The sequence below is a fragment of the Mustela nivalis genome (genome assembly GCF_964662115.1).
Source record: "Mustela nivalis genome assembly, chromosome: 10".
Taxonomy (NCBI): Eukaryota; Metazoa; Chordata; class Mammalia; order Carnivora; family Mustelidae; genus Mustela; species Mustela nivalis.
In genome coordinates, this window is record NC_139029.1 from 29030602 (window position 1) to 29048088 (window position 17487).

The window sequence follows — 17487 nt, forward strand, 5'->3', positions numbered from 1 at the left end:
ATTGGAAATCACACTCATCACCTTGAAAATAGAAAATTCATTAGTAACACATGGAGAATCTAGGATCTGTTAATCCAGAAATGAGAGAAATTAGTGGGGCAGGTCGTGAGTATGGCCTGGAACATCCCAGGACTGACTTCTGGAACTCAAAGGTTCCTAGGTGGAAATTCAAATCAGTTCATAATTTGCTTGATTTGATTTGCTTTTGATGCATATTAGCACATTTCTCTGAAGGAACTTCAAAGCAAATGTATAATGTGTATTAATTTGGAGTAGAGGATAAATGCATGTATCAAAAGCTAAAACACCTCAAAGAAACAAAATGAATAGCTTTCTGCTTACATGTAAAAACCTTTGTTTCTCTAAGAGAAGTCTTGTTTTACCCTTCACACTTTTCATTTTTGTTGTTTACAACCAATAGGTCACAAGACAAGTGGCTCAGTGCAAGTGTGCAAAAAGGTTTCAGGTGGAGCAGATTGGAGAGAATAAATACCGGGTAAGGAAGAGAAAACCAGTCCTTTGTGGTGGTGGCCCTTACAGGTGAAAGCAGCCTGACACACAGCAGGCGGGGTGATCCCACCTTTCCGCTGCCAGTGCTGGGAGGACCGGGCCAGGCGGACTTAAGATGCGGTCACTCTCTGGCCCTCATGTGTGGATTCCAAATGTCAGGTGTCCTGTTGAGCTAAGCCTAGTGCCCTGCATAATTCCACCTGGAAAATAGTTTCGTACTTAGCTACAAGTAGCTTGAATGTGAGTTCCAGCACAGGAGACATTTCAAAGTCCTGTCTTTGGCTGACCAGAGTCTTTAGGGAGACGGTGCCACCTGTGCCAGTTATCTGAAGACTTACCCATCACCCCAAAGCGCTGCTCCCAGGCTCGGAGAGGGCTGAAAGAACTCCGTCAAGGTCCCAAGGGACACTCCGGTTGCTCTGAGCGGGGTTACAAATAAGGCCTAGATGGACTAAGGGGACACCAGCTCAGTAGTCTTCCCTGGAAAGCTGTGCTGTGGACATAATTCAACCATGAATTATGCTGTGTTTTAGCTGGTTTTAGGACCAGGGTTAGGGGATAGAAGGGATCTGAAACAACACTTCTAAAATATATTTAGCAGCTTATCCAGATTCTGTCAATTCCTAAGGAAAACCTAGGATTGATAAAGAGGGTTCAGATCATACGGTTATCTGTTGTTAGAAGTAAGTTAGAAATAGGTCCATCAGATTAGTACATCAAAATGTCTTCAAAGTACACCAAAACCACCCTGGGCTACTCTTAGCTGGGGTGTATTGGATGACTCTGCCCTGGATCCAGCCCAGGGCATTTAGTAAGTAAATAAAACTGTAAGCAGTCTTGTGCTTGCTTTTTGTTGCTTTTTATTTTCTTGTTGTTGTTTTTTATTGTGAGAGAAATGAATTAATAAGAGAAATCAGTAGAGTGGAAAAGTTAGGTCTTGTTAATTTGTAAAACCACGCCCCCTGGTAGGACCTTGTGAAGAACATGCTTAAAGGCTGGTAATGTGATTGCATGATTTTCATTCCTTAGTGTTAATATGACAAAATGTTCTCTTTTTTTTCTATTTCCTCCATCCTTTACTCTTTTGTCTGTAGTTCTTCCTCGGCAATCAGGTACAGTGTGCCTTGCAACATTCTCCTCGGTGGAAATGGTCTGTGTAGCTCATGCTGCCTGTTCTTTGCTGTGGGGAGAGGACATGATCTGAAGCATGCCTGGGTCACATCTGGTTGTCTTACCAAGTGGAGAAACTGCCAGCAGGGCTAATATTATGAAGCTGTCTTAACAGCAGGATATAAGTATTTTTTTTAAAAGGAGATGAAATTTTCCATCCAAAATTAGATTGTCTAAAGCCAGTATTATGCAGGACTGGTTCAGGGGAATTTGAAGCTGTGATATCAATCCATCCCACTTCTTTTTAGAACAGGAAGTCAGAATAGCAAACAGCACAGTTCTGTCTTTTGACAGATAACATAAATTTTATGGCATACATGAAATCAAAAAGACTTGGGGTACTCTGTTCATATACCTTATTTACTTGTATTTATAGCATATTTTATTATAAGGTACCTGAGAACTGTAGTATAGCAATCATGATTTGGTCATAGCCTGAACTTGGCTGATTATGTCCAGTTAGCCAGAATCTAAGGGATCAAATTAGACTTGCAAGAGGAGATTGAATGCTTTTGACTCCACTTGGTAATTCTAACCTTATAGACCTTTTGAGGGCTCTGGGGTCCTGTGTCTTCAAATGGAAGGAAGTTGCATGGGTAAAGTCTGTCTTGTGATGTGAAATCAGAAACACTAACAGTTGATTTGAGGCCCTCAGTCAGTGTTAAGTCCCAGGCACCGCAGTAATCATTCACTACAGTAATATTCTGGGCCAGTGGGAGGAACAGAGGGTAGAAACAAAAGACAAGAACAGTGAAAGAGGGCTTAAAATATCATTGCAGCACAGTGCTGGGGCATACCTCAAAGCTGGGCCTGTTTCCCAATACCTGCATGTGGGACCCAGGCGTCCTCTGAAGTGGCAGTGATGTCCCGTCCAACGCTTCACTGACTGGCAGAGGGTCAGACACGTTAGTTCCAATGTTGGAACAGAATCACAGGGTCCGTTTTGTGCATGAGGCACCTGCGATCTGAGGGCGCCCATGCTGACAGTCACACAGCCAGTGTCAGAGCCACTGCAAGAACCCGGGTCATCATAAGGGATTTTCCAGTTAAGGGAACCAAAGTTACTGTTGCCCCATGACATTTCTGGCATCTCTGCCTCACTGATAGCCCAGCTCTGCCAGGTTTGCACAGGTTTCCAGTTTTAGGGCTGTGGAAGCCCCTTTTCCCACTCTCATCTTGGCCTCAGCATTCCCAGCCACTTCAGATGCTGGCTTGGATCAAACCTCCTTTTTCCTACAGCTCAGCAGAAAATAGTTAAAATCTTTCACAGAGGGCTTTAGTAAGAAGTTAAGAAGAAGGAAAGATGAGTTAAGTGGAGTATTTCTCAAAGCTGACAGACACATAAGTGACATTAAGGGTAAAGTACTTCTTGGTGTCCCTTCCTGCTTCACTGTGGAGGACATAGAGGCCCTTATTTCTTCCCTCTTCTCACTGATCCACAGAGGACCCTGAGGAGTGACGCGAGTGACTCAGGCCTTCCCTGCACTTGGATGTGGCAGAATTCTCAACCTCTCCCACAGGGCCTCCCTGTTTCCTCTATTGGGCAGCTCCCTCAGGAGCCAAAGGGGCAGCTTCCTTCCAGGACAGGACATTTATTCCCTCACATCTCTGGGCACCCACTTCAGTGCTTTTTATACTACACCATGCTGTTGCTGAGGTCACTCTGTATAAAATCTTAACAGCTGTGGGAGATGACAGATGTAAGACTCTTCATTTTCAAAGTAAAGGACTGGGGAGTGGGGTGGTGTTTTTTCAGTCCCCTTGCAGTCTATGTGAACAGTGTACTTGAGCCAGTACAGAGTAATACAGAGAATTACCATAGATACATTAATTTTGAGGGAGGTTGGTTATGTGTCCTTGTGAAACATCTTTTCTGGCATTTTCAATTTTTGTGCCTTTTTTCAGAGTTATGGTTCTCCTTTATAACTTGAGAAATCTTAATTAGCTAATTAGTCCCTTCACTCTTTAACCTACCCCAGCATTCTCCTTGAATTACATAATTTTAGGAATGCTATTTCTCCAACAAATGTTTGATTCTTATTTTGGGATTTCTTCGTGATGACTCCCTTTTGTTGCCTCTTACCTTACTTTAGGAAGAGGGTAATTTATGCAGTAGGAAATTCCAGATGTTAGCAGGGATGTTAAAGGAAAAGGAAAACATAAATTTCAGAAAGTCATGCTTATCTTAATATCCCAAAATGATTGTTGAATACTATTTATAATCAAAATTACATTTTTACATTACAATTTTAATTTTTTCAACTAAATTTTAGTATAAATGCATAGTCATTTGCTCAGCTAAAGAAACTTTTCTGCTTGGTGACATCACAATTAGAGAATACTGAGGGCTTATTTCTGAAAACCTTGTGTGGAAAATCAAATTTCCTTCTAAGCTTGTAATAATAATGATGCTTGCAAGGGTTTCCTTAAGGCTTGAAATAGTTATTTGCTGTTCTCCCTTTACCTTTTGAGCACACTGTATTCAGAAGTTGACATCCACTTTACGTCTACCTTTTATGAAAGTAAATGAACATAACAATTTTATTACTGCATTTTAATTTGGGCAGAATGTTTAAAAGAATTGAGGTGAGCTAACATTTGTCCTTTGCCCTCCTCCTTTTGGTGCAGGGGGAGGGAGCATGACCACCAAAAGTTAACTTTGTCCTGAAGGACAGACTACCAACACCAGTCTTTACCTTGTTATCTCAGCTTTTCCATATTTTAAATTCTATTGTGAAAAATATCAGATAGTTAAAATTCTCCCCAAACTGTCCGATTGTCATTTGTCTCGTCTGAATACAGTCTGCTGTGGGAAGAAGGCCTCGGCCAGCCCTAAGGCACACTTACTCATCCCTGTCCCCTTGGCTTGCAGTTCGGGGACTCCCAGCAGCTGCGGCTGGTCCGCATCCTGCGCAGCACCGTGATGGTCCGAGTTGGTGGAGGATGGATGGCCCTGGATGAATTTTTAGTCAAAAATGACCCCTGCCGAGGTAAGGAATCTTCCCTGCTTACACAGAGTGTCATTAGTGGGTCTGTTTGGTTTTTATTTTGTTAAGCTGCCCAGATAGCGCTCTACCAGCACAGATTAGAACTTGGGGGTATCTGAGTAGAACAGGAAGAGAAAGCAGGAGAGGTTGATGCCGTCAGGCGAGACAGGCTTCAAAGGACGCAGTAACAAGAATTAGGAATTTATTGGGGTCTTCAAATGTTTCAGTTTGAAAGGTATTCAGTTAACATTAGCCTAGAAGGGAGCCTAATGAAGCCTTGAGGTTCGTGGTTAGTGATCCAGTTTCCCCTGCCTGTATTTCTTATCCTGGAAACCCAGGGAGAGTGTTGAGCCCCTCCCATGCAGGGAAGGACTCGGGGATCTCCCTTGGCTGGGAGAGGGGATAAAGAACACCTAACAGTGAGCCCAGGCACTTGTCAGAGAGTTGATTACCCAACTAAGACCGGGGCTATGAAACACAAGGGGCGGGCCTGCTAGCCCCAAGCAGAAGAAGAGGGGGAACTGAGTATGAATGCTGGCACCTGCAGCTCCAGGCGTGTGAGGTCTGCCACAAGGCCAAGTGATCAATTTCCAATGGCTAAATCCTCCTCAACTGCATCCTTTCCTTTCTCCTGTTAGCCGAGCTGCATGTGGGTACACATGAGGCTCCCCCACTGTTTGCCAGTCTGTCTTTCTTGACCAGTTTCTGCGTTTCCTGCTGTCTCTGTTTCTTTGTGTTTATTTTTTTAATTCTAGTTCACCATCCTGGGAGTAAAATAAAGCGCTCTGATTCCAGCTCTTCGATTTCCAGTCAGTCTCCCATAGGTTGGCTTTTAAGCTTTGTCCCCCTTACCCACACCCCAGCCCGTTGGGAATGGCTTTTGCTTCTTCAACTGTAGCACTTCTTGGCTCTATGGTATCTGCTGCCTTTACGAATGCTTTGAAATAGTCCGGCCATAGCTTTTCTAATTATTAAAACTTGACAGAGCATAGAACACTTCTGTTGAAACAGTACCCATGGAATTTGTGAGTTTCTATGTATTTAACCAACACTTACATAGTTTTTTTAGGCACTACACACTGTTAAAAGCAGTTGACAGATAACACATTTACACTGCTGTGAGGTATAGATTTTTTACTGCCTCCATTTTACAGAATAGGAAACTAAAGTATAGAAAAGTTAAACAACTTACCTAAGGACAGACAGCTAGTAAATGGCAGACAGGATTGCAGTCCAAGACCAGTGTGGCTCTAAAGTATGTGCTCCTGATCGAGGTGCTCTGTGTCTCAGAGGCTAACATACCCTCCACCCCTTCCTGGGTGTGGATTGCTGGTTCAGCCTGAGTAACTTACTTGGTAAGGCATATTTATAAACCTGGCAGAAATGTTTACAGTTTACAGTACAGTTATATAACTTCTTTGGAAGTAATTTATAGTCTTATTTTGAAGTGTTTAGAGCTAAAGGGTATAGTTCTCACATGAATTCAGAAATGCCATAGCTTCTCTTATTTTAAATGTCATTCTGCATTTACTCCAGCAAACAAAATATAGATAGTGAATTTTGAAAGCACCTATTCTGATAAAAACTTGAAAGGGTTTAATCAGTTTTAGAAGTTACTGTATCGCAAACTAATTTCCTTGATATAAAAGTCCTCTTTCATTGTTTTATATCAGGAGCAGGAGCCATATATATGGTTTTAACCATAACTCAGTAAAATAGCATTATTCCTTTGCAAATCTATTAGTAAGGTTTTATTTATTTATTTTGTCCTGTATGATTGGTCTAAACAAATAAACAGAAGAGACGTTGCATGTGACATTTTGGAATCTGGATGCCTGTTTGCTGCCTGCTGTACTTGCTCTGTTGACAATAACTTTATGCTGATGGCCAAGGGCAGCACTGCTTGCTTTGTTCTTATGTTAATAGCTAAAAACTAGAACTCCCACCCCCCACACCCAGGAAGTTTGGGAGGGCGGTCTAGTACCTATTCTCTATGGAACATAGTAGCCTTTTCAGGATTCCTGGGAGCAAACAAGGTAAGGCTTTCCTCTGTGCCTCTCCAGGAGTGCCCTCCTAGCACCCAGTAATCCTCTTGATTCCCTTGATGGCAGAGTCCCAAACTCCCCGGCGGTCTTAGATGTCATAAATCTAGTGACAGGATGAGTATTTCTAATCAAATAAAAAGTTGCGTGAGGAATGAACACTTGGGCTGGGGAAGATGTACAAAGTGGCTGGGAGGGCATGGGCATCACAAAGAGAACGGTTCCCTGAAGCTCTCTGGGATTCTGTGAGGATTCACGTGGCTTCTAGAAGCACCACTTGAGGGAGATTCTGTATTCATTTGTGTTGCATTTCTTTGGCTGTTTGGACCACAGAGAATATTAGACTGAGGCTAGAACACAGGTGATGACAGTTCCTACCAACATGAACACACCTTCCACAAAGCTATTTCAAAATGCAAGGGAAAGCTCAGACGGTACAGTGCTCTAGCCAAATGTGTGAAGTGAAAATACTCAGCTTGGTAGGTTCATGACACTGCTAAAAGTTGGAGGTTTTAGCTTCTGAATTCATCCATGGTCAAGGAGACCATGATGGTTTGAATGGTGATGAAAAACAAGGCCTAAGAACTAGGTCCATCTTTATCTGAGGGTGTGTTTTTGAGCATTAGACAAGTTAGTTCCCCCAAATAAGTGAAGAGCTAGAAAACTTCATTTATGATGATTGGAAAGACAGTTTGGTTGAGAACTCACTGTTTTTCTTTTTCTTTTTTCTTTTTTTTTTTCTTTTTTTTTTTTGGTGGTAAAAATACACATAAAATTTACCATCTTAACCATTTGGTTCAGTGGTTGTATTACCATCACATATCCATGGAGCTCTTTTCATCTAGTAAAACTGAAACTTTGTACCCATTAAGCAGCTTAGAACTCAGTTGTAACTAGCCAACATCATGTGGCCAGTGTGAGTCCCTTAGAAAATTGGTGGCCCCGGGGCGCATGGGTGGCCTAGTGGGTTAAGCCTCTGCCTTCAGCTCAGGTCATGATCTCAGGGTCCTGGGATTGAGCCCCGCATCGGGCTCTCTGCTCAGCAGGGAGCCTGCTTCCCCCTCTTTCTGCCTACTTGTGATCTTTCTCTCTGTCAAATAAATAAATAAAATCTTTAAAAAAAAAAAAAAAAGAAAAGAAAAGAAAAAGAAAATGGTGGCCCCTTTGGTATTGAAAACCTGAAGTAGTTGCCTTCAGGGCCTGGCCTCCAAGATTGATCTTTAAAAAGTCATGATCAAGTAAGTGCTTTTAGAAGATGCTGGGTGAAAGCTAAGAAGGTTTCTTTACTGTAGAACTTTCCAGAGATTACAAAACGCTGATTGCATTAGGGATCTCCCAAGGGTGAAGGAGTATTTATTGAACTCTTTTTGTAGAAACCCCCTCAAAAACCTTAGTTTGGGAAACTCTGCTGTAAACAGTGGAAGACCTTGGAAGGATTTGGGGCCATTCCGAGCTATCACGTTTTTATTTAGAAATTCCATTTGGGGGGATGAAATGAGAAATGAGACCAATTGGAAGCCATCCAGGGTGGAGGAGATGTTCCATGAATCACATAAGTGTAAGGGGTTATAAGGGGTGGTGTGGAAATGCTCTGGGTGTCCGAGAAGATTTAGAAGATACAATCAGAACAAACTACCATCAGGAGGAAGGGTCCTATGTTGACTTCCCAGTCTCTGGCTCTGATGTCTACTCAGTCATTGGATATAAGGTTCTGACATCCAGGCAAGGGTCTGAGCAGGGGATATAATTGGAGTCAGGCAGAACCATATGACAGCAGTGAAGTCACGTGGGTGAACTCGTCACCACCAGGTTCAAAGTTAAAGAGGGAGAACAGGACTGTGAACAGAACTAGGGGAACATCAGTGTCTAAGAATGGGCAAGAAGGAAGAGAAGCAGGAGAGGAGGTGTCCTGGAGCCAAGGGAAGAGAGTATTTCAAGAGGAGAGCAGGTAGTAATCCCCCCAGGTGCAAATTACAACAGCAGAGAGTGGTCAGATTATCAGATTTTTACCTGTACACATAAATATGTGTGCACACATTCTTAATACAGAGAGCATTAGCCAGAGTGAAGTAAATTCAGTGTCCTCATACGTTATTTTGGAGAATGTACATTGGTATAAAACTTGAGGGATCGATTGACAAATACAAGAGATCTTATGTATATTCTTTCTCCCCAGAAAATCCACTTAAAGAAATTTATCCTAGGGGAGCCTGGGTGGCTCAGTGGGCTAAGCCTCTGCCTTCAGCTCAGGTCATGATCCTGGGGTCCTGGGATTGAGCCCCGCATCAGGCTCTGCCCAGCAGTGAACCTGCTTACCCCTCTCTGCCTACTTATCTTTCTCTCTGTCAAATAAATAGATAAAATCTCTAAAAAAAAAAAAAAAGAAGAAGAAGAAGAAAGAAATTTGTTCTAAGGAAATCATGGCATAATGCACAAAAACCTTTTACAAGTAGTTTGTTACTACTTGTGACATTGTATACATTGTTTTAAAAATTGTAAGCGAATTAGGGTACCTGGGTGGCTCAGTGGGTTAAGCCGCTGCCTTCGGCTCAGGTCATGATCTCAGGGTCCTGGAATCGAGTCCCACGTCGGGCTCTCTGCTCAGCAGGGAGCCTGTTTCCTCCTCTCTCTCTCTCTCTGCCTGCCTCTCTGACTACTTGTGATCTCTCTCTGTCAAATAAATAAATAAAATCTTAAAAAAAAATTGTAAGCAAATTAAAAATACAACATAGGGTTGGTTAAATAAGTTGACATCCATATGATGAAATAACACTTTACAGCTAGTTGAAATTATGTAAGACCTCTCAAGCATGGAGGAATGTTCCTGATGTCTTTGTATTTAAGAATATATATGCACAGTTCACACACCAACATTTTAATGGTGATGTCCCTTAGGTTGTCAGATTAAGGACTTTTTCTCTTTGTACTTTTCTGTATATTTCAACCTTTGCACAGTTTAAAGTTATCAGTAATAATTTGCCAGGGAGATTTAGGTGGTGTGAGAATGAGAGCCTGAGTGGGGTGGGGGACGGGTGGAGAACCACTAGTGTAGTTGAGGGTATGAGGAGCCAGGGAGTAGGAAGAGCACTTAGGTGGGAGACGTGGGTTCTAGTCCCAGCCCTGCCACGGCTCTCCTTGTCTTCAGCCTCTGTGAGTGCTTCACTTCCTTTGTCTGTGACAGGGACTTCTACCAGTCACTGGTGCTCAACTGCATGTGTCACACTCTGCAAACGGTGCAGTGTGTGGAAAGCTTGATGTCGTTAAATCATGACATGTTAAATACCCCAGCCCTCATCTGAGACACCATTTCAGAGTCTTCCCCTTGTATCACTCTGTTGTTCTTGTCTGTTGTTCTTGGCACAGAAATTAACTATTAAATGTTTACTAAAACTACATGTCTGAAATTCTGTACGGCTCAGGGTCACAAGCAGTTCTTTCAGGGGTAAACCCTCGGCTGAGTCATAATTTTCATTCATCACTGTTATCTTAATGCTTTTGCTGTGTGCCCACTGTTAGGCTGGGCACATTAGCAAACACAAATAAAGAAGTGTAAGTCCTGAATCCAGTTATCAGTGATGGAATGTCTTACTGAAGTTTCTGTGTTAGTGCTGAAGGAAGTTCTCTTGAAGAATCATTAGTGTAGACACAGACAAAAGCACGGAGTCCAGAAGATGGATGAGTAGAGAACCCACAGCCAAGGAATGAGCCTCGAGGGGCACATTCTGTTGGGGCCTGAGGAGGAAGGAAACAGCTTAGCATTCACAGACCACCCAGACATTGGGATCAGCCTAAGGAAACAGGCCTGGATCAGGAAGACCTGGTTGGTTACTGAGCCTAGACGGTCATTCAGGTTTTGATATCCACGTCAGCCCTCTTAACCTGACACTTGGAGATGTTTTGTCAATATAGTATATTGACAAGAATTTGATTTAGGAATTTGGAACTACCCGCTTAGACACCCATGCAACCTGATTTAAAATCTGATTCTTTCAAGATTATGCAGTTCTCTTGAGGACATGCAGGCCTGAGCAGAAGAGGGGGTCGGCACAGGTACCTCAGATCTGCTAAAGTTGTGGTTCCTGGCCAGAGTGAAAAATACTACATTAGAAAAGAATGACAAACGTTGTGTGTATAACAATTGATTCCCTTTTCCCAAATTTCACCAGCAGTCCTCTTTGTTCAGATCTACTTAGCGTAGTCTAAAAAGTAAACAGTATAGGGTGGAAAAGGAGGTAGGAGGTTATTGCAGAATAATACCTTTTGGTGAGAAATAATCTAAGGACATGTTCCAGAGGACTGTTTCTTTTAAGTTAGTAATATCTTTCACGTTTAACGTTTATGTTGGCCATCCTTGGAGTCTTCTGACCAAATCCAAATTTTAAGTTCCAGTCATACAGCTGCAGAAAGCCATAGGACAACACCTATTGGCCTTCAGAGCAGTTTCCAGATTGTTTCCACTGTGACGTTCCTCCCATTTGCCATCGTCCCTTCAGCTTCTTGTTGCTTTCAGGTTTTGAATTAACGTTTCTCACTGGCAAGTTTTGTGCATGGTCTTGATCTTTCTCTCTCTCCTCCCACATGTATACTTCTTAATGATTTTATCCTGATCTTTCTACTGTCCTGAGTTCCTGGACCCCTTCCCCAGTATAGGGGAATTCAAATAGAATAGTTGATTTCAATGATTTTTCAACACTATTTAGTTACCACGTATCCCGCAAAATCTGAGCAAAAAGTACACATGTACTATGAGAGAGAAAAGAGGGGTTTTGATTTAATGTCTGAGGTTTGTGCACTGCTGCATCTGCTTTCTTTGATGTTGAGTTATGGTGTGCTTGCCCCAGGGGACAGTGCCAAGGCAGGGTCATTACCACAGAATGGCATGGTATTTTGTACATAAAGTTCTTCATCATGACAGACCAAGGGGCAGATCAGTTAATTGTCTTCTGTGGGTCATAATATGAATTTATTTCTACTTCAGAAGACTCCACAGAGGGTACTACAACAGTAGCCCTTGTAACTGTGATTGTGGGGTCAAGCAGCTGTCTGACCATCAGAGATACATGTTTTTTTTTTAAGATTTCACTGACATTGTATGTGTGTGTTTTTCCTTTTTTTAGCACGAGGTAGAACTAACATCGAACTTAGAGAGAAATTCATCCTGCCTGAGGGGGCATCCCAGGGAATGACCCCTTTCCGGTCACGGGGTCGAAGGTCCAAACCATCTTCCCGGGCTGCTTCCCCGACCCGCTCCAGCTCCAGCGCTAGTCAGAGTAACCACAGTTGTACATCCATGCCGTCTTCACCAGCCACCCCAGCCAGTGGTACCAAGGTATGTACTGACCTCACTCGTGGCCTTCTTCCTTGTTCCCATATTTCCAGGTGGTCGTTGTGGAGGGTAGCCTCTGAGTACTTTCACAAGGAGAGGGACATGAGGACCTACAGACCAAGCTCTACCTAGACCAGCCTTTCCAGGCCCCAGTTGATAACTGGACCTTTAAGATTTTACTCTGAAGGACATTTATTAAAATATGAACTCAGATTGTTAAGTAAGAAACACTTTTTGCTATGTCTTTTCCATCCAGAGTTACTAATGTTGGAAACCCAGGCATTATCTGTGCAGCCAAAGCTAACGGTTAAGTTTGTTTTGACGGGCTACTTATGAAGAAAGCTGTTGCCTTTCTGCCTGGTCCCTTTTATCCTGTTGAACTGATGCCTGTTTTGTTTTATTTTCTGTTTCTTTAAAATGCATTGTCTTCTATTTTTCGTGTTCCCAATTTGCTTCCTTTCTGTTCCATTTTCAATTGTTCCCGTCCTTCCCTTTGGATTTCCGTTTCACAGACTCCACTTCAGTTCTCTCGCTGTTATGACAAACCCTGGTTGGTAAACAGTAAAGCTGGCACCCCTGTCAGGGACAGCCATTATCCTGACCTCCAGCTGCCCAGCCCCGAGGTAGAGTATGGTTTTGCTGACTAAGGACACAGTCAAGACGAGGCCCTTGCTAATGCCCAGACCTTGATCAGCTACTCTTCCTGACACGAGTCCATGCTCTTTTCCGTCTCTGTGGTGCTTGCTGTCACAGCTGATTCATCTAGACAAGTGTTTTTCAGGGGTTTCTAACTCGGACTCACCAAAATTGGAGATAAATAAGAGATGCCTAAAATCGGATTAGACAGCTTGCTAACAGTCTTTAGAATGTTGGTTTTTTCCAGGGTGATGAACATTGGTCATTCTGATAATCTGTTTATGGATATTATTTATAAAACTCAGGCCTCTCGGAGTCTCCAAACATGAGCTACACAAACGAGTTATGAACACTTGAAATTCAACTGTGGTGCATGTTCAGCCATGTTCTATCTTTGCTTAGAACAGAAGAATGGCTGGTGTCCCCTGCCCTGAGCCACGTCCCCAGGGTGCTTGGTATCACCAGACTGGTCTGAGACGTGGGTGCTGCCTACTTCAGCCAAGCCCACTATCAGTGGACACTGCTCTGAAGCTCATATTTTAACTTCTGAATTTCTTGGCCTCATCACTTGGGTATCCGAAGCCTTGATCGGAATACACAGGCTGGCAGTTAAGCATGTTTGAGTGCAGTATTAAAATGCCCAAAGCATTTTTGGAAGAGCAGTGTTTTAGAAACAAATCACCGGCCAGTGGCTTGTCTGATAACAGGAAGATCTGCGTTCTAGCTCCGGCTGGGAAATACTGGATTCTTGTGCCTCAAAAGATAGCATTGCCTTTAGTCACGCAAAGCTTCCGCCTGAGAAGCAGGAAATGTTAAGAAGCCAGTGCCTGTGAATGGGCTGCTGCTTTGGGATTCATTTGCTCCAAGCTAAACCTCCAGTTCAGAAATCTGTCCAGTTGAGAACATAATCTGGGGACCTCTTGGCACCAGAACCCCAAGACTCAACATGCTTATCTTGCATATCTTCTTCCTTAATGGCTCCAGTTTCATGAAAGTATGGAACATTCTTTAAAATTTTAAATGTTTTAATTATGAAGTACAAAAGACTCACAGGATTCAAATAGGCCAGGCTTTTTGTTTTGTCTTAAGGTTTTACCTTTCATTTTGTTCATTTCGAGGTTTCACCTTTCCTTACCTGTGGGTGTTGTACAGGCCGTGTCCTGACGTGGACTCCCAGCCCAGGGGCTCCAGGGCTGCAGTCTTCCCCGTGGCCGCACGCACAAGCGGTAGCTTCTGAAACTGGTGCTCTTACTCCTCTGTGGGCCAGGAGGGTTTGTGCGTGAACATTAATCACTTTCTGCGGCTTCTGCTTCTTCTTTCTAAATTAAAGAAATACAAGAAACACAATGAAATGGGTTGCTGTACTCTTTCCATTTGTATAAACATCTTAAAGGTCCTGGAAAACAGTTTACACAGTTGATTTCAAAGAAGAATTAGAACATCGTGTTGTGGCATGAGTGGTATTTAAAATAGACTTAAAATATTCCTTCTCCAAATTAAGTCTACTACTATCTTTTTAAAAAAGGCAAAAAAAAAAAAAAAAAAAAAAACCCTCAAGTGGGAAATGTTGCTCCTCTCGGTAGCAGTAATAATATATATTTATCCAGCTCTTTTTCCACTAAGAAGTACTTCTACACATGATTTATTCATTCAGCAAGTTTTTATTGAGCCCCTCCTCTGTGCCAGACACTGTTTGAGGTGCTGAGGATGTGACCATGAACAAAATAAAGCTTAGACTTGAATGCAGGTGAGGCTGCAAACAAGGGTGGGTGTACCAGATCAAAGCAGGGGAGGAGTGCAAGGTGGGGTGGCACTTTAGTAGTGTGGCAAGACCTCTCTGGCCTTTCTAGCCACGCCGCTAGAAGGAAACGGGAGTGAGCCACACCCACACACATATGGGGTAGCCCACTGGATTGAACAAGAAGGAATGTGGTTATCTGCATTTCTCCGTGAGGAAATAGATCTCAGCTTGACTGAAGTTCATGCAGTCCTGCATCTATTGAGATAGGGTTGGAGTGATCGCTGCATCTCCATACTAAATGTTTACGGTGTGAACCCATCTTTCAAGTTTTTAACCCCAACACTTTGACACTTGTGAATATTTGGACTTTTTTTTTTTTTTTTGCCATTTCTAGTAGAAATTTGTCAGTGACATAAAATTTGTCAGTAGCTATCTAGTAGAAGTTTAGAAGACATTTATAAATTCCAAATTGGAACATGAGACCTTTTGTGGAGTACAATTATTAAAATATATACCCGAGGACACTCAAAATAAATCTTTTGTTTTCCTGGACTTTTAATTTGCTTTCCAATCAATTAGATGTGAGGAGGCTTAAGTAGACCCTTTAAAATTGAATTTCAAAAATTTTATCTAGTAAATATGACCTTTTATTTTATTTTATTATTATTTTTTTAAGGTTATTCCATCAACAGGCAGCAAGTTGAAACGACCAACACCAACTTTTCACTCTAGCCGAACATCCCTTGCTGGTGATACTAGCAATAGCTCTTCCCCAGCCTCCACAGGTGCCAAAACAAATCGGGCAGGTAAGTACCTACCCCTGTTCATAGGTTTTTGGGGTGAAAGGGGAGGGGGAGTGGCCAGGCTGAGAACTGGAGAACAGCAGTCTCCGAGCAATGCCCTACTGCTCTCCAGGGAGCAAGTGATGAGAGATGCACTCGATGTGATGTCCAGAGAGGCCCGCAGATTTGTTGCTGCTCTTTCCTTTCCCTCCCACCATTGTAGCTAGCTATAGCTATGCTTTCTCAGAGCAGAGGCTTCCATGGCTAAAGCCAGCCCCCCTGTTTTCTAATTAGGAATGACCATATTTGAGAGACTGTAGAAGGCAAGAGAGGGGCCTTCTGAAATGGGCCTTCCTCAGAAGTCCATTCAGTTTTGGGACTGGCAGTTTACTAGTAATTTTTTCCAACACTATGATAGCTGCTGGCAAGCTGAGAAAGTCATCACCTGTTGATGTTCCTCATGGGAGCCTAGGAATTGGCCTCATTTCTGGCACGCTTTTCACCCGGCCCTGATGCCCACCCCCTCTAGCAGGCTCTCCGCTATGCCCAGGAGACTGAGCAGTCCTGCTCAGTGCCACTTGGGGGGGCCACACAAGGTCACTGTGCTCCTGAGAGAAGGCAGGCTTCTCAAGGAGAATCACAAAGCCAGAAAAGGTTTCAAGCCACTGTTGTGTAGGTGGGGAGATAGGGGTTCCAGAAAGGCCCTGATTTGCCCAGGGTCACATGGCAGATCAGGTGGTATTAGAATCAGAGCCCCAACCTCTCATCACTCTTCTCGCCACCCCCCACCCCATGTTGTCTCTATTAAGTCTGCTGCTTTATTCTCGAATTCCAGACCCTAAAAAGTCAGCCAGTCGTCCTGGGAGTCGGGCCGGGAGTCGGGCCGGGAGTCGGGCCAGTAGCCGGCGAGGAAGCGATGCCTCTGACTTTGACCTTTTAGAGACACAGTCTGCTTGTTCAGACACTTCGGAGAGCAGCGCCGCAGGGGGCCAGGGCAACTCCAGGAGAGGGCTCAACAAGCCTTCCAAAATCCCAACCATGTCTAAGAAGACCACCACTGCCTCCCCCAGGACTCCAGGTCCCAAACGATAACACTGTACAAGCACCCCCAAGCCTCTATCCACTTTGAAGCCTGCTCCGTACATTGGGTGTATATTTATTCTGAACAGGAGAAGTTATATTGTTAAAAGTGTAAAAGAATAATTGTGTTATGAAGCTGCCTTATTTTTTTTTCTTTTTGTAAGTTACTATTTTCATGTGAATATTTATGTAGATAAAATTTGCCTCCTGGTAACCCTGTAATGGATGGGGCCCAGAAATGAAATATTTGAGAAAAACAAGTGAGAAGGTCAAGATGAGAATGTGTATTAAAAAAAAAAAAAAAGGCTCTAAATAGGGTTTCTGCGCGGTGCAGGGTTGTAAACCTGCTTTATCTTTTAGGATTATTCCTAAATGCATCTTCTTTATAAACTCGACTTGCTGTCCCAGCAAGATAAATTATATTAAAAAAAAATAATAAGAATCCTGCAGTGTTTAAGGAACTCTTTTTTTGTAAATCACAGACACCTCAATTAGCAAGAACTGAGGGGAGGGCACTTCTGCTTTTTCCAATGTTTTTTATGCTGTGTGATTTTAGCTAAAGAGAGGGAACCTCCTCTGGTAATGTTTGCACATGATCAGCAAAAGGAATTCATTGCAATACTTTGAATCCTGTCTCAGTACTGGGTGTTTAAAGGTCAAATAGCTGCTAGAATTCAGGGGTAAATACGACTGTTCAGAAAACATGAAAACATTGGGGTTTTTAAGAGTCCTGGTTTGTAATGTCCTATCCAGCCCAGCCACCAATAACTCCTATGCTCACCGGGACCCAGGCCCTTGGGAAAGGGAGACTCCTTGGTGGCACTGTGAATTACAGATTTATCTGCATTTTTGCTATTTATTTAAATGGTCGATCAACTTCCCACAAACAGGAATGAATTCCACGAGCCTATTCTGAAAATGTGGACATAAAACAAACACTTGCTCGTCCTTTAAAGGAGTTCACCAGCACACTTGTTAACAAGTCCCGTTTGCTTCCGTCTTTTTTTGTGAGTAATAAAGTCAACTGACCAAGTGACCATGAAGAGGGGCTGTCTGGGGCTCCTTTTTTTTAGCTGCTGTTCCTCTTCAGCTCCGACCATGTTGCTGTGTGATTATCTCAATTGGTTTTAATTGAGGCAGAAACTGAAGCTCTACCAATGAACTGTTTAAAAACAAGACACACTTTTGTATTAAAATTGCTTGCAGTAACAAA

The 17487-nt window shown here is 42.9% G+C and overlaps 1 protein-coding gene across 39 annotated transcripts in view; it reads left to right on the plus strand.

Moving 5' to 3' along the window:
* MACF1 (microtubule actin crosslinking factor 1) overlaps positions 1-17487 on the plus strand; it is a 339595-nt gene extending 322108 nt beyond the window's left edge. For 26 of the 39 annotated variants that reach the window (XM_082686968.1, XM_082686965.1, XM_082686964.1 and 23 more), the window contains 8 exons: positions 422-496; positions 1605-1622; positions 4553-4670; positions 5423-5491; positions 11827-12038; positions 12548-12658; positions 15089-15218; positions 16030-17487. In XM_082686968.1, coding sequence (XP_082543094.1) covers positions 422-496; positions 1605-1622; positions 4553-4670; positions 5423-5491; positions 11827-12038; positions 12548-12658; positions 15089-15218; positions 16030-16286 — 990 coding nt within the window. In that variant the 3' untranslated portion in view covers positions 16287-17487. Of the gene's footprint in view, positions 1-421; positions 515-1604; positions 1623-4552; positions 4671-5422; positions 5492-11826; positions 12039-12547; positions 12659-15088; positions 15219-16029 lie in introns of all 39 variants that reach the window. The other 13 variants (XM_082686989.1, XM_082686961.1, XM_082686962.1 and 10 more) reach the window with 7 other exon arrangements.